At 51.8% G+C, this 15,053-nt stretch overlaps 5 protein-coding genes across 5 annotated transcripts; 4 read left to right on the top strand and 1 right to left on the bottom strand.

Annotated features, from left to right (window-relative positions):
- Positions 1–28: 28 nt before the first annotated feature.
- Positions 29–1,650, top strand: AYL99_08347 (hypothetical protein; the record flags this gene model as incomplete). The annotated part of the gene is made up of 2 exons (XM_018839855.1): positions 29–337; positions 394–1,650. The coding sequence occupies 2 exons, from the start codon at positions 29–31 to the stop codon at positions 1,648–1,650; spliced, it is 1,566 nt and encodes a 521-aa protein (XP_018690976.1).
- Positions 1,651–2,099: 449 nt separating this feature from the next.
- Positions 2,100–3,606, top strand: AYL99_08346 (hypothetical protein; the record flags this gene model as incomplete). The annotated part of the gene is made up of 2 exons (XM_018839854.1): positions 2,100–2,329; positions 2,400–3,606. 2 exons carry the CDS (start codon positions 2,100–2,102, stop codon positions 3,604–3,606), a joined length of 1,437 nt encoding a protein of 478 aa, XP_018690975.1.
- A 1,997-nt stretch (positions 3,607–5,603) lies between these two features.
- On the top strand, positions 5,604–6,179 carry AYL99_08345 (hypothetical protein; the record flags this gene model as incomplete). The annotated part of the gene is made up of 1 exon (XM_018839853.1): positions 5,604–6,179. One exon carries the CDS (start codon positions 5,604–5,606, stop codon positions 6,177–6,179), a length of 576 nt encoding a protein of 191 aa, XP_018690974.1.
- Positions 6,180–7,020: 841 nt separating this feature from the next.
- Positions 7,021–8,586, bottom strand: AYL99_08344 (hypothetical protein; the record flags this gene model as incomplete). Its single annotated transcript, XM_018839852.1, has 2 exons — positions 7,021–8,076; positions 8,149–8,586. The coding sequence occupies 2 exons, from the start codon at positions 8,584–8,586 to the stop codon at positions 7,021–7,023; spliced, it is 1,494 nt and encodes a 497-aa protein (XP_018690973.1).
- A 1,193-nt stretch (positions 8,587–9,779) lies between these two features.
- Positions 9,780–13,712, top strand: AYL99_08343 (hypothetical protein; the record flags this gene model as incomplete). Its single annotated transcript, XM_018839851.1, has 4 exons — positions 9,780–9,944; positions 10,006–10,227; positions 10,419–11,051; positions 12,822–13,712. 4 exons carry the CDS (start codon positions 9,780–9,782, stop codon positions 13,710–13,712), a joined length of 1,911 nt encoding a protein of 636 aa, XP_018690972.1.
- Between the last annotated feature and the right edge of the window lie 1,341 nt (positions 13,713–15,053).

Genomic DNA, 15,053 nt, shown 5'->3' with positions numbered 1-15,053 from the left:
TGTCAAATTTGTGACATTTGATGAAAAAATGGCGGACCTGGGAGTTTTCAGTGAGCTGAAGAACCAGCAACGGCCAGTCCGTCGCAATGACAAGACCTACAGCAAGAAAAAGGGCCAGACCGCCGGGAGACGAGCGATGCATTTCGATCTCTTTGGCGGAGGGACGAATGAGAACGACTTCGTTGACAAGATGGAGAAACTGACCTTTTCAGACGATGTTAGAGAGATGACCGTGGAGCCTTCACCCGAACCGATTCTTCCGCTTGAGGAAAGACCAGTTGAACACCACCACCGACCCCGACGACGTCAGAAAGCCGCTACATCGACGAAAATGGCGGTATGTTTTCCTCGGTTCTAGTACCCAAGTCTCAGAGAATTGACCACCACTTACAGAACCTCACCTGGCTCCAACTTCAGCAACTCGATCCACTGCTCTCACTCGTTGGACAAAAAGGAGTCAAAGATTTCCAGGAATTTGGTCGAAGCATCGGGAAGAAGTACCTATGCACGAAGCTTGGTGAAGGGTCATATGCCGACGTTTTCAAATTTGAGGCAAAGGAACTCGCAGATGTCCAGGAACTGGAAGAGCAAGGCGGCCTCATCGTCAAAATCATCCCGTTCAAATTGACCAAAGAGGTCAAAAGTGACATAACCGACCTGGATTCGGTCCTCCGAGAAGTCATGCTGATGCAGACAGTCGACGCTTTGCACGGATTTGTGCGCTGTCGCGGCATCCATATCGTCAGTGGCACATATCCAGACGTCCTCCTTGAAGCATTCGACACGTTCAAAGCAGTAAGACCAGTTTCGGCACACCATACCAATCCGCTGAAGGATTTTTCTCCACACCAGCTCTATGCCATCATGGAGATGAACGATGTTGGAAGACCCATCTATCACCTCCAACCCTTATCAGCATTCCAGGTGTATGACATTTTCTGGAATACTGCGATGAGCCTCGCTCACGCAGAGAAACAAATCGAGTTCGAGCACCGAGACATGCACAATGGCAACATCTGCTGGAAGCCTCTGACCAAAGATGGTCGGCTCGACGCGGCCCAGAGCGTTATTGAAGAGATGAAAGAGAGGCCAGAAGTCGTCCTCGGAATGTCAAATCTGCAAATCACAGTCATTGACTACACCCTCTCACGTGCCCGAATCAACGACGGGACGGGAGGCGGCGCCATCATCTTCGACCCCATGTTATTTTGGGAAACAGAGGCCTACAATGCAAAGACCGAGGCGGAGAAGCGGCAATGGGGGACATATCGGCGTGTCCGCGAGTGGGCCAGGATCACCGAGTTCGAGGCGGAGGAAAAGGCCAGACTTGGAGGACTCAAATACGAGGCAACGAACAAGTATGAGAGGTTCCAGCCCAAATCCAACTTGTTCTGGCTCGGGTACCTGCTTGCGGACATGCTGGCGAGGACTCCGGCTGGCAGGGGCGCCATCTTGCCAGGCAGTAGCAGGCCAGCCAAGGACCTACAGATCCAGCTGTGGGCAAAGTTGATTGAGGTGTCGGCCTACCTCAATCAAATGACGCCGACGTTGTTGCCAGAGGGGGCCGACGCCTTCATCGCGGTGGCCATGGAGAGGGGGTGGCTGGCGCCAGCTGACCTGGCGGCCTACAAAGCCCGGGCGGAAGAGTAGAAGAGGAGGGAGATTGCTGGTTCTAAACGCATAGCGAGGCACTGGGGAGGGACATCGCGGTGAGACGAATGGTCATGTGTCATGAATAATGAGAATGTAGAACATTTGAACCCCTCTTCCATCGCGTAGTCGTGTCTGTGCACATGACGATGTGCATCTCAGCAACACGTCAAGGACAGATCAGAAGGACAGGTAGTTAGTTGTGTTTGCCTTGGGCGGAAGCTTGTGGGGGTCGCTGGTGCCCAACTCAGCCCCCTTAAGGACTAAGAATGCGTCATTGACACTCCTGGCCCGCCATTCGGACGGGTTCATCGTCACACGATCGTGTATCCATTTATTCTCACTCCCCATGTCTGACTCGGACCAGTCCATCCCACGCGACAAAGGAATGAAAATGAAATGAAGAGCTAGATGACTTGAATCTCTGACGGCCGTGCCCGTCCTCCTATATGTCCACGACTGCCACCGAACAGCAACCAGAATCATTCGAGCTCCCCCAACTGTCCAGCATGGGCTTGTTTCGTTCACGGCAGGAATATCAGCCCATCAGAGGCGACGCAGAAAGAGACGATGAGAGTATACAAGATGGGCCGGATGAGGATATCGTGGTAGAGTCGCCCTTTTCATGGGTCGAATACGCCATCTTTGTCCTGCTGGGGATAGCGATGCTCTGGGCCTGGTAGGTGACTGCTCCCTGCTGGCTGGCTCGCTGGTTGCGGTTCTCTGTTACTGAACGATATGAAATCTAGGAACATGTTTCTCGCCGCCGCACCCTATTTCCAGCACCGTTTCCGGGGGAATCAATGGATCTTGAACCATTTCCAGGCCGCCGAGGTCTCGGTCTCGACAGTCACGAATCTGGGTTCGATGATCGCGCTGACGAAACTGCAAAAGGGGGCATCATATCCGAAGCGCATATCATTATCCCTCACGATCAGCACCGCGGTGTTTGCTGTGCTGTCTCTATCAACGCTGGTGCACACGTCCGCAGGCGTGTACTTTGGCTTTCTCCTGGTGGCCATCTTCGCGGCGAGCTTCTCTACCGGCCTGCTACAGAATGGCTTGTTCTCGTTCGCATCAGGGTTTGGAAGAAGTGAATACACACAGGGAATCATGACGGGCCAGGGCATCGCTGGAGTGCTGCCACCCATGGCCCAGATCATATCAGTTTTGGTGGTCCCAGCCAAGAAGGACAACAATGGTGCAGACACGGCCGATGAATCTCCCACCTCAGCCTTGGTCTATTTCTTGACAGCCACTGCCATCTCCGCCATTGCTCTCTTGAATTTCTTCTATCTCTTGAAGAGAGAGGCGAGAAGTCGAGCACTCCAGGCGGCGGCGAAATCCACAGCCGACGAGGCCTCTGAAGGTGACGCCTTGACGGGAAGCATTGCGACGGCCACAGGTGAAGGTTCGGACGAGCCGAACAAGGAACGGCCTTCCGTGCCGCTGAGCACGCTGTTTCTTAGGATGCCCTTCCTTGCGGCCGCAGTCTTCATCTGTTTCGCCGTCACTATGGTCTTCCCAATCTTTACGGCGTCAATCGAATCGGTCAACAACATCGATTCGGCAATATTCATCCCGACAGCGTTCCTGCTATGGAATATAGGCGACCTGGCAGGTCGCCTGATCACACTGTGGCCGAAGATTTCCCTGACGCACTATCCTTTCGCCCTGTTCTGCATTGCGATGGCACGACTGCTATTCATCCCGTTATATTTCCTCTGCAACATCAAGAACAAGGGCGGTGTGGTGAGGAGTGATTTCTTCTACTTGATCATTGTGCAATTCCTCTTTGGTTTGTCCAACGGGTATTTGGGTAGTGAGTGTATGATGGGATCAGGTCAATGGGTGCCCCCAGAGGAGAGGGAGGCGGCAGGTGGCTTCATGGGATTGATGCTTGTCGGTGGCCTTACTGTGGGCAGCTTATTGAGCTTTTTGCTCGGGGATATTTAGAGTGGATGTTCCACATTTTGGCTTGGAAAGGGCGTCCAAGGGGGGGCGAGGGGTAAGGAGAGGGCAGGGAGATCCTCTAAATCGTACAAAGAAAGAGTATGACTGAATCCCCCACCATCTCCTAGCACAGCCTCGTTGTCAGCAGGAGGATGACGAACGATTCCATCTCTTGATGGACTTTGTCTCGAACTCTGCTCTTGCGACTATTGAAAACATCAGCCCACAAGGCTGTGCGCTGCCTACGTTGCCCACTTGAACCACATTCGGAGGGATTCGGGGCAGATCCCCCTGGGCGGGACAATGTCGTGCAACGTGCTCCTACAGGACGTGATACGCGCAGTGTTTGTATCGTCACACTGGTGTGAAGCACAATGTTCCAGTTCTGATCCTTTCCAAGTGGTGTGTGTGTGTCGTACGCGTACCTACATACATATGTAGCTACACGCGCGCAACAATTGTCAGGGCTGCTGCCCCGCGTTCTTTGCTATTCATCTTCCTTGTTTTCGATTTCACATCACGTGTCACATGGGAAATGAACTTCCCAGTATTACCTCGTAAGGTGTCACCAGTCATGATGAAAGGGATGAGGTGTCAAGGTTTAGGGCCGGCACTCGGTGCGCGCGCGATGCGGGATGCAGCCAGTCATGGTGGGAATCGGCGAGACTGGTGAGAAAAAGTCCGTAGCGCGTTCCTGGACGATCAGGAACAGGAAAAGGCGTATGGAGATCAAGATGGGTGATGTGGAATTGCGCCCGTTTGGTGGCGGCTGGCACTCCGGGAGCTTGGACGAACGGGACGAGCTGGGCCTCCACCAAGCAAAGCTACCAAGAATGCTGAGTCTGGCGAGCTTGGTGAGCTGGGTTTGAAGGTTATGCCCTGGCCAGTCGTCACAGAGGCTGAAAGGTTCAGGGTGGAGGGTGGAAGGTGAAAGGTGAAAGGTGGAAGCTTGGGAGGGTTGAGAGGCGGAGAGGCGCACGGCCTGAAACACGTCTTTTGATTTGCCTGCGCTCTTTTTTCCTCCATTCTTGTCTCCCTCTTCTCTCTCTCTCTCACACACACACACACACACACACACAACCGCTGTTTGACTTGTCCCTGCTCTAAAGGGCCCTCTGATAGAGAAGCTCCTTGTCTTTATCTAATGATGAATGACAAGACAATTCCAAGAACCACCACTGACTGCAGCCAAGCAGATCACGGGCGTCCTTGTCCATTCGCGTCCATCCGAACCTGAATTTCCCCAGACAGAACCCAGGTCAAGGATAGCCCCGGCTGATCAGTGCCACCCCCCTGCATCCAATCACGGAACCCAGTCAGCCATCTTTTGTCGCCCAGCTCAGCTTCAGCTCCACGAAAAGGCCTTTTCTCTTTTCTATTCTCGAGCCTGACAGACCTGGCAGGATCCATCCGAGCGCGTCCGCCCAATCAGCCGCCCGTCAACGGCCTATCCAACGTTTCAGAAGAAGCTGGGCCAGCAGAAGGACCACTCTTTTCCTCTCCTTTCGGCTAGTCGCATCTCCTTTTCCTCGACTTCTCCGTGTCGCCGATGCTGCGTTGCACTCGTCGGTGCCACTTCAGCCCTGGATGGGCAGAAAAGAGACAAGATCAGGTTCAAGAACGCCAAATACTGCCACTCAAGCTTCCATACCCGCGTCTCCCTCTTGCATCTTCACCTGTCCGTGACTCGTTCCTTACATACCTGCCCTTTTTCCTTTCCTTAAGTGCTTACTTACCACCGATTGACATCCTTCAGACCTCCGTCACATCCTTCTGCCCAACTTTTCAACAGGCTCTGGTTCGCCTTGGTCCCCTTTTGTGTGAATATTACTCGATACACCTCGCCCTCTCAAGACCACTTCGCATCCTCCCAATTTCACTACTCGACTCCTCCCTCCGCCGATTTCTTTCCCTTTCCCTCTTCCAATTACTTCTGTCGCTGGTCGAAGACGTCGTACGGGTCGTCATAACCTATACATTTCACTTATCACACCGACGCCATGTCGCTGGCCATGGCTCCTCAGTATCCAGCGGCCGTGCTCGCCCTCTTCTTGGCCGCCTTTCCCTCCACAACCTTGGCTTCACCTATATCCCACCTTCAAAAACGCGACATGGGCACTGGTGCCAAAGCTGGTCTCGGTGTTGGTCTCGCAGTCGCGGCCATTCTCTTCATAGGCCTCATCGCCTTCTTCATCATCCACTTCCGCCGCTCTCAACATCTGGCTGCCGTCAATAAGGAACGTGCCATCCTCGCTGGCGAGAAGAATGAAGACGGCACCGACAAGCCCGACAAATTCGCCCCCAACCCACCCGAGAAGTCAGCAATGCCTCGACGAAACAAGTCAGTCAAGGACCGACTCATGGGACCACTCTACCGCGGCAGCACCATTGACCTGATGCCCATTCCCAAGGCTCACTTCAACCCGAACCGAAGCAGCACCGCCACGACACAGACTGCCCACTGGGATAACATCGATGGTCAACCGTTCCTGCACAAACCTTGGGCTGGCGGCGAGAGCTCCCCTCGGCCCAGCTTCAGCAGCAAGCGAGCGACCAGAATGATGATGATGATGTAAACGTGGTCGTCTTAGAAGATTTTGTTACCCATCGTCGGATTGTCGCTGGCTTGTTTGTTCTTATGAACGGTACATTGCGCCAATTTGAGTTGTATACCTCGATTCACCACCCTGGACTCGGAGACGTTTGTCCGAGAAAGCGACCTGTGCGTTTTGCGACTTGGCCGGAAGCTAGGGCGTTGGACTTCTCACTACTACTACCACTGGACAGCCATCGATGGCAAGGCGCGAGAGTAATGATCGGTTTTCACGGCGTTGGGTGCTGTTCTCTTATCTTATCGTTGATGATCTAACATACCCAGAATATATCGCAGCTACTGCTTTATGGAAATTGTGTCAAATTATGTTGTGTCGGTGGTCTCGAAGCTGGATAGGAGCTGTGGAAGCAAGAGAACTTGTTCCAGATGCGGACATGTTGCAACTTTATATCCAAACATTTCATCGGGAGCAGAACCTCCTCCTGCTGCGGTGAGGCTACTGACAGGGCCTAGCCCTTGTCTCAGCCCTAGCTACTTAGCTACATACCAATGTACTGGAATCAAGAAATCAAACTTGGTGCGGTCTACCTTTCCCTGCGCATGTATATCTAATTTTCATGTGGCACGGGAAATCTTCGGTGTTTCCAGGAAATAAGTACTCAGTACCGAGTAGAGCAAGTTGATTACCCGCCCAAGCATGCATGCTTAGGTATAGTTGGGTTGGAAGGCAGATGGGTCGGGACTATTATTCGTGCACGGAAGGTACGCTGCGAGTCTTCTGCCCCGGCCCTTCGAGAAGGTCCTAGAGTTAGTCCATTTTAGTGCTCCTCATCTTGGAGTAATAGATTCTGGAGCTCTTTTTGCTACCGTTCTTCATCTGCAACTTTGGTCTTCACAATTTGTTCGATCCCCACTTGCCATAGGGTCGATGCCTGCTTTAGAATGACTACCAATTCTTTGCTGGCAGAGAATCTCGGAAGAATGTGGTCCTCAAAGATGAAGGGCCAGGCATTGAGAGATCTTATACAAGCCCAGAACCACACTCCTTTGGATAACCAAGTATCTCTCATCATTTCCACGACTCGAATGTCATGCTTCTGCGGTACAATTTTAGCCTCCTCGTCCATTATTCCCAAGAAGACTTGTCGTGCCTCGTCGAATTGATTGTAACGGTCATCGATAATGTTATCAATGCTGCAATCTGTGAGCCAGTACGGTACGGACAGCATCTCCGATGGGAGCGCACAGATCCACTCAAGATCAAGCATGCAAGTGACATTCCAATCATCGTCTACGAAGACATTACTCTGATGCAAGTCGGTGAGCTGTAGGAGGAAAGGACCATTTCGCCGGTTGCGATTAATAAATTGGTGCGACACAGCTCGAAGTAATGTCCTGATTGCCATTCGTTCGCGGGCATCGTCTTCATCCCGGACAGCGTGAGGGTCATGAAGCAAGTGGTTGTCGTGTAGCGTAAGCATATCCGAAACAAAGGTGTCCGTGTTCTGATACATTTGGTCAGGCTGAATCGTCCGTGGGGTACCGTTGTTCTCGAACATCATCATGGCGCACATTAGAAGCCGGTTTGTGAGAGTGATGGTATAATTACCTGGATTGAACCGGAAAGACCCAATAGACGTCTGTGGGAGTCGTGCAAGGGAAAGCATGATACGCGACATGCCTTGGAACAGACGGGCAGTTCGGTTAGCATTATCCTTATATCGATCCCATGTCAAGGAGAGCATTTTGCCTGTCTCAGGACTTATATATTCAAGGAGCATGTAGGCCGTGTCGACGGTCGGTGCAGCTGTGTTTCGAGTGTACTTCGAGAGGAGAGGGAGGTCTAGGATACGATGCACCCATCGCCAAAGGTTTCGAGAGAGGCGCACATTAAAGGCTGCTTGCCGAATGTGGGTAAACTAGGTAGCGAGGATGGACAACGATCAGCTCAGCAAGGTAGGGAATTGTTGTGTGCGGCTTGGAAAACGAACCTGACTCCCATCGACAAAACCGAAAGCATAGAGGATTGGTGTTCGAACATCAATACAGTGCTCTTGCAGGTACACATAGGCCGCGACTTCGCAAGCAACTCTCTCGTCAATAGTCCCAGGGTACCGGCTTTCAGCTAGCTTGTGAGGCATGGGACAACGAAAAACGAATCTTGTGGTGCTACCAGCAACTGTCACATCGACAAGAACACAGATGTTAAAGCCGCCTTGGATCCAGGACTCAGGTGAGAGAACTACGCAGCCATCGTCACTGCGCAGATTCAGATGGCATTTGACCAAGGCCGCGATCGACTCTTTTTGAGCCCAAAGCTGTTGGCGAAAACTTTCAGCGGCACGTTGATGTCGGATGAATAGAACGAGGTTACTCTCATCCTCCGCCGCCGACTTTATCGACAGCAAACGGCCGCAGTAAAAGACCATGATAAAGAATCATGTCAACTTCTTAGCATCCCATATGCACAAGGGGCGCGAGGGGACTTTTGGTGGAGGACGAGGTCCAGGAGAGGAGCTTGGCATTGTTACCAGCATCACGTGAGGCTGAGAGCCCGCTTAGTCATCACAACTCTTCGTGATTCAGAACTGTCTTGGTGCAAGGTAGACTCTTGTGACACTACCGAGTAAATAGGTCGCCTCAAGGAAATGACGAAGCGAGGCTGAGGCGAAAAAGAGCACTGCTCTTTTAGCGTCCTCGAGTGCTCACGAAAGCTGGTGATTGAGCCCAGGTAGGCGACGGGTCTGTGCTAGTCAGAGGGCTAGTAGATTGGCTGCCTCGTTTTAAACCCCACGTTACAACAAATCGAGAAGTCTCCATCTTCGGATAGCCTTGGGTTGCAGCTGTTGCCTGGGGAGTGCCGAGTACTCCATACAGAATTTCTGCTGATAACAATAAACGAGCTGGGAGTCCGGAAGTTGGCCCTTCGGGACGACGTAAAACAAAAACAGGGAACTCTGGGGCCATGTTGTGGGATCCTCCGCTGGCCTGGGCCACAACAGAGCACGGCTGAGTATTTTGGTAGAGCCTCATAGTCGAGGCTCAACGGGGCGCTGAGCCCGAACTGGCTTCTGAGAACGGGCCTCAGACAAACTCCCTACGGCTTGTCCAGTGCTCGGGCGCGCTCCCCCGTACTCTGCCGGGGCTCCTCGATGCTCTGTCACATGCCCCATTAAAGCGGCCTCGTCCCCTGTCCTGAACGAAAGGGGGAAGGGATAAAGCACATCTCGGGGCGTATATATATATATATATATATTGTAACCCCGCACGACCCGAGCCCTGCTCGACGTTGGTATCGTGCGTGCATGGCCACATTGCAAGTCAAAACACAACAAACCTTATATTTCATTCACTGTACTTGCTGGTGGTTGTCGCTTTCTCCCGTGTTTCATAATAAAGCTGCGAGACAAGCTAGCCATTCCCTTCCGAGAACACATGTGCCATTCAGAATGAACAAAATTCAGCGAGCCAAAGCCAGACCCAAGCAAGAGATGCGCAGTCAGATGATAGCTAGTATGATGGGGACCCGTCGTCCCTCGCTAGATTGATGCGGGAGTGCAGATCCTGAAACTTTGTTTTCGTCCTCTTCGTTTGCGTTGGCTTTGCCTTACTCAACTTCATCATGAGCGAGACTGGAGCTTCGTTGATCAAGTCCTTGTCACCTTCCGAGGCTTCCACGGCTGAGACCAGGATTGAAGTGGAAAAGAGCCAGGAGTGGCACTACGATTACAGTACTGTGGTCGGATTCCTTAGTCAAGATGTCAATTTCAAGCAGAATTCATCTGCCGTATATGCCATCTCTCTACGCAAATGCTGGGCACGCTACCTGACAATCTCCACCGCGGCAGACGGAAGAGGGTTTCGACCTAATAGAGCAAAGGTATGACACCGACAAGTTGTGGCCGGATAATGGCAAACTTCTTACTCAATGGCAACGATTTACCCATAAATTGAAAGTCATGAATCAGAGAGCTCCGAAAGAAGTGACATATCGACTCCTCTACCTCGGGAGACACGGCCAAGGGTATCACAATGTTGGCATAATGTTTTATGGCGATGCTGCGTGGGATGTAAGTCTTGTAGTCTCCCTTCATCCCGATTCCGAGATCGAAACCTAATCCTCTGCCACCGAGGATCGCTTCGTTCTGTTCTTGTCACTGACAGGTTTTGTTCTCATCCAGAGCTACTATGGGGCCTTCGACCGAGATCCTAACGTCCCAAGCATAACTTATCTCGATGCCCACCTAACCCCTCTCGGCAGACACCAAGCCAAAACCGTATCGAAATTCTGGCAGAACTTGATCTCGACCAGACCTATTACAGCAGTCCACTCACCCGGGCGATGCAAACCGCCCAGCTCACCTTCTCCGGCCTACCTCTGCCACCTTCTCAGACCTTCCGTCCTGTGGTTAAAGAATTCCTCCGTGAAAGATACGGCATCCAATCCTGCGACTTCCGGCCCACTAAATCATATATTCAGGCCAACTTTCCTAACTTCGGGATCGAAGACTCTTTCACAGAGAACGATGAGCTGCACTCTCCTACTCGCCGCGAGTCACTTCGACGCCAAGATAGACGTGTTCGAGCGTTACTCGACGATGTCTTCGCGCACGACGAAAATACGTACATCAGCATAACGAGCCACAGTGAGACGATCGAGGCGACGTTGCGAGTCGTGGGCCATAGTGCGCTTTGTCTACCACCAGGTGGTATCGTCCCGGTACTCGTCAAGGTCAGCGAGGTCTCTGGAAAGCGACATAATGGAGACGAGCAGGAGTGGGAGGCCAAGCCTGCCTGCGAGTCTGACCCACTCAAGACTGGGAAGGACGGTTATAAGGACGTCGCCGAGCTCTTGGATGAGATTAATCGTAGTGTGCCGGAGTTGGAGGGAATGGTAGTGAATCCGAAGTCATCGTCAAGCTGCTCGCGCTGAATCTGATTACGCCGATCTACGGTCGGATCGTTGGAGAGGTTTCGCCTCAATCGGAGAAATAGCTTTCCATGACATGCTGTGCAAAAGTATCACGTGTTTATCATCGTTCTCGGGCTCTGTGAGATGATTTTATTGCTGTATGCTTAGTACCCGTACGGTCTTGGTAATAATCAGAGAGCGATCTGGGCGCGTTGACCTGGCGGCGCCCAGCTAATGCCTCTAGCACAATAGGGCACGGCGACTGCTACGCGTCCACAATAGCCCCAATACCTTTTGCGATTCACATCGGCCGTCTCCATTGAGACTTTGTAAGCAAGGGATGAGAAAAAGCGGCGCAATGCGATACCGTTTGGAGCCTGTGCGGGTAGAACTGAGAGACATGGCCAAATAATGTGGTACTGTGATATGCGGCGCTGGTGGAAGAGGGAACGCGAGCGACCAAAGTTGACGCAAAGGATTTCGTTCCGTTGAGAGATACCATCGGTAAGTAGAGGCACGTGAGTGAGTGCTTCAACGTGCGCCATTCCCGCCGCAGAAAGTCGTGAATGTCAACCTCGTTCAACAATTGCTCCAAGCAGACAGTCCAGCAGTTTCGGCATGGACAATGTCGTAACGTCTGGGCAAACTGCGAGCAGGGGCTCTTTGCGCCAGAGCTTCGCACATTGCCACCAATCTTGAAATTTGCAGGATCGCAACATTCCTCTCGAATCCAGTTGTCCATTTCCCTACCTGCACTGCTCCTTGAAGACTCACTGATCTCTCGCTGAAGCCGCTCAAACGCCTGCTCTTCTTCTTCGCCGTAGAGAAGAGGTATAGCAACTCCGAGAATCCCCTGTAGACAGTATGCCTTATCCTCTTTCTCCTTGGTGTCGCGTTTGGATCAACTTGGGAGGTTGATTCATGACTCGTGTATATAACACCCCTCGAGCGGCCTCGCCCCTCACAGGAAAAGCCAGACCCGATCCTTCAATACGCAATCATTACCATGAAGGATTTGAAGATTTATTCGCGTAGCCTCTGAAGACCTCTGGTCTTACAGGGCCACTTAGTTGAGCGGAGTGGAACCATGGAGTGGTAGCTCTACGGGAAGCTTATACGAAATCAGATCGGAGTGTGTATGCGCACCGGGGGCATATCCTTGCAAAGAAGCCGGGTCATGGACATACATAGCGTACGTCTCGTCCCGGTGATGCTGCAGTGACTTTGTCTTTCTGCTCTTCCGATACCTCCATAAGGCACAGTCCGCAGGCCCCAGCGGCCAGACACAAGCCCAGCAGTGAAGAAATGCAGTCACTAGGCTGAGTGAGGCCCGTCCCGCAAGCGGTTCCCGCACTCCCTTGATTCAGATCTAAACTCCGCATGAAAAACGATGCTGCTTTCGATTCGCTGCGAAGTCTTGCCTGTGGTCCCCTTTGTTTAGACGCCTACGAAAGATAAATATTCGCCTCGAATTCTTCCACGTCAATTTGGGATGCCCTAACACCCTCCGACGCGAATGAGATGAAGTATGGCCCGGTTGGGCTTTTTAAACTTGTTGCAAAATACCAAACCCCTTTACCAAAAGATCGCCATCGCTATTCTCTTGATTTTCCTAGTATCGACACTCGCACCAAGACACTGCACTTCATCCTCGATACCTGGCAATCTATCACCTCGAGATACTGCGGCGAACTCGACGCTAGGTGTAAGCAATATATACTCATCCCAACCTTCGCTCATTTATGATTATAGTTTGAAAAAATCCTCGCCGTCTCCATCAAGCCAAGCTGGCGAAGTCGCGGGTTGCTAGCAGCGGCTTCTCACACCAACCTACAAGTTACCATTCCCGAACAGCCCCACAATTCAGATGACCTCGTCTCGGCCTTTGAGGCGCTCGGTCCGGCCGGTATACGGAAACCCTCCCATGGCTCGGCGAAGGCATGGTTAGCCCACCTTGACATGATAAAATATGTGGTCGCCTCTGGCCTCTCAAGTGCCTTCATCATCGAGGACGACCTCGACTGGGACACCGCTATCCACGAACAGATGAGGCTGGTCTCTGACAATGTCCGAAATTTCACTGGTACGCCAGTCTCCGACCCTAGTCCCTTCGGAAATGCTTGGGACGTGTTATGGCTAGGTCATTGTGGTGAAGTTACGCATCCCGATACCGAGAGACTTCAGTATCGCGATCCGTCGCTTATGGCGAATGACCTCTACGCTGGATGGACGAAGAAATACCTCGTTAATATTCAGGAAGGCCACCGCGCCGTACAGCAGGCAGTACAAACAGTGTGTACATTTGGATACGGAATCAACCGCCGAGGAGCCCGGAATATTCTGAAAGTCCTTGGCCGCGGCCAGGAGGAGGCGTTCGATGTGGCCATGATGAAACAATGTCAACAGAAAAATCTATACTGTATCTCTATCAACCCAGAACTGTTTCATCACTATAATCCGAAAGACGGCACCGGCTATGTCAGCCCTAACGGTGAGGCCAATGGCTCAGGTAAATCTTCGGACGAAGAGGCGTTTGAGAATATCATGGGAACCACGGCAAACATGAAGCACAGTGCGCGTTGCGAGGCATTGTTCAACGCCAGGTGTCCTCAGCCACCCACCGACCCCAACGCTTACCGATGATGTCTGGCGCCAATCACCACCAACATCAGCGCACAAAACACTCCATGTTTCAGTTGCGTCGGTCATTCCGGATGGAGATATGTGACAAACTCGACGTCTCGGCCAATATCATGATGTGAATTGCATATTTTTTTCTTCACATCTAAAACGCACCATGAATGTCCTCAATGGCCTAACTCACCACTCTCAAGACGCACTTCCAGCGAGCAGGTGGAAATAACCTGAAATCCAGGGTTACGTCTGAACTCCTTGGTCAAAGCAGGAGATATGGCGAGTTCATATGGTTCATGGAGGGTCTCATGATGAGGGGGCTGTCTCGGAGAAGCGAGCGGTTTGGCAATGCGCTCTGTGCAGCATCATTACGTGGTCACGAGAAGGTGGTGCAGCTGCTCTTCGAGCGCGGAGCGGATGTCTCGCAGATAGGGCGTTGATGCTTCTGGCGTTTTATGATGGCCAAGGGGGTTTCCCTTGGGACCCGAACTGGCTTTCGGTGGGTTAGGATCGAGGCAGAGTGAAAACACGGAGTATCAGTTTTGCCGCTCCGAGATAAAATTAAACCCATTAGAAAACTGAGGTATAAACCCTAAGTTTCCGAGGTATTTCATTATGGTTCGATGGGAGTAGATGTACTTTACATCGACCTAAATGGCCTTTTCGTTCTGCTCGTCTCGTATAGCGATAATGAACTGGGGCGAGGCTTCATGGCCAGAGGCGATGCCTCTCTCTGCGGCGGTAGGGACACATACAACACACCACAACTCCGCCGAAACAAGATAGATAGGAAAAAATGCTTGATTGTCAATCTGTCTCTCTTCCACTGTCTAAATAAATAACTATTGAAAGAGAAGAAAATGCTCTCCACTTCATCTGGCCAATCAGGAGCCACCATTGCCTCCCTGTACAATGTACAGGCACGTGACCTGACTGACTCTTCCCATTACAATAAGGGCAGCGTAAAGGCTTTTATTATGATCGGCCACTGGGAATCTCCGATGAGAAGAAGTTATACAGTAGGTCGGTTAGGTCCCCCCACGTATGTGATAGCGCTTTATAACGTGGATGCTGATCTAGTGACTTCGTTATTAACCTCCGCCGTGGCCGCTCCCCTAAATGTTTTGAGGGTGCGAGAACGAAGAGCCTGATTTCTTGTTTCGACGCGTTAAGAGGCTCTATATCTAGGAGCGCGAATTAATGATCGACGCCGATACTTGCCAGAGGGGCCAAGGTGTCCAAGTGATTAAAGCGGCCTGGCTCCCTTTCCTGAACGAAAATGGTAAGGGACGTAGCACAGGTCGGGGTATATATAATACATATATATATATCTCCGTCAAAGATTTGCCA

Source organism: Fonsecaea erecta (genome assembly GCF_001651985.1).
Source record: "Fonsecaea erecta strain CBS 125763 chromosome Unknown Scaff7, whole genome shotgun sequence".
NCBI lineage: Eukaryota > Fungi > Ascomycota > Eurotiomycetes > Chaetothyriales > Herpotrichiellaceae > Fonsecaea > Fonsecaea erecta.
This window is presented reverse-complemented; position numbering and strand designations above follow the sequence as displayed.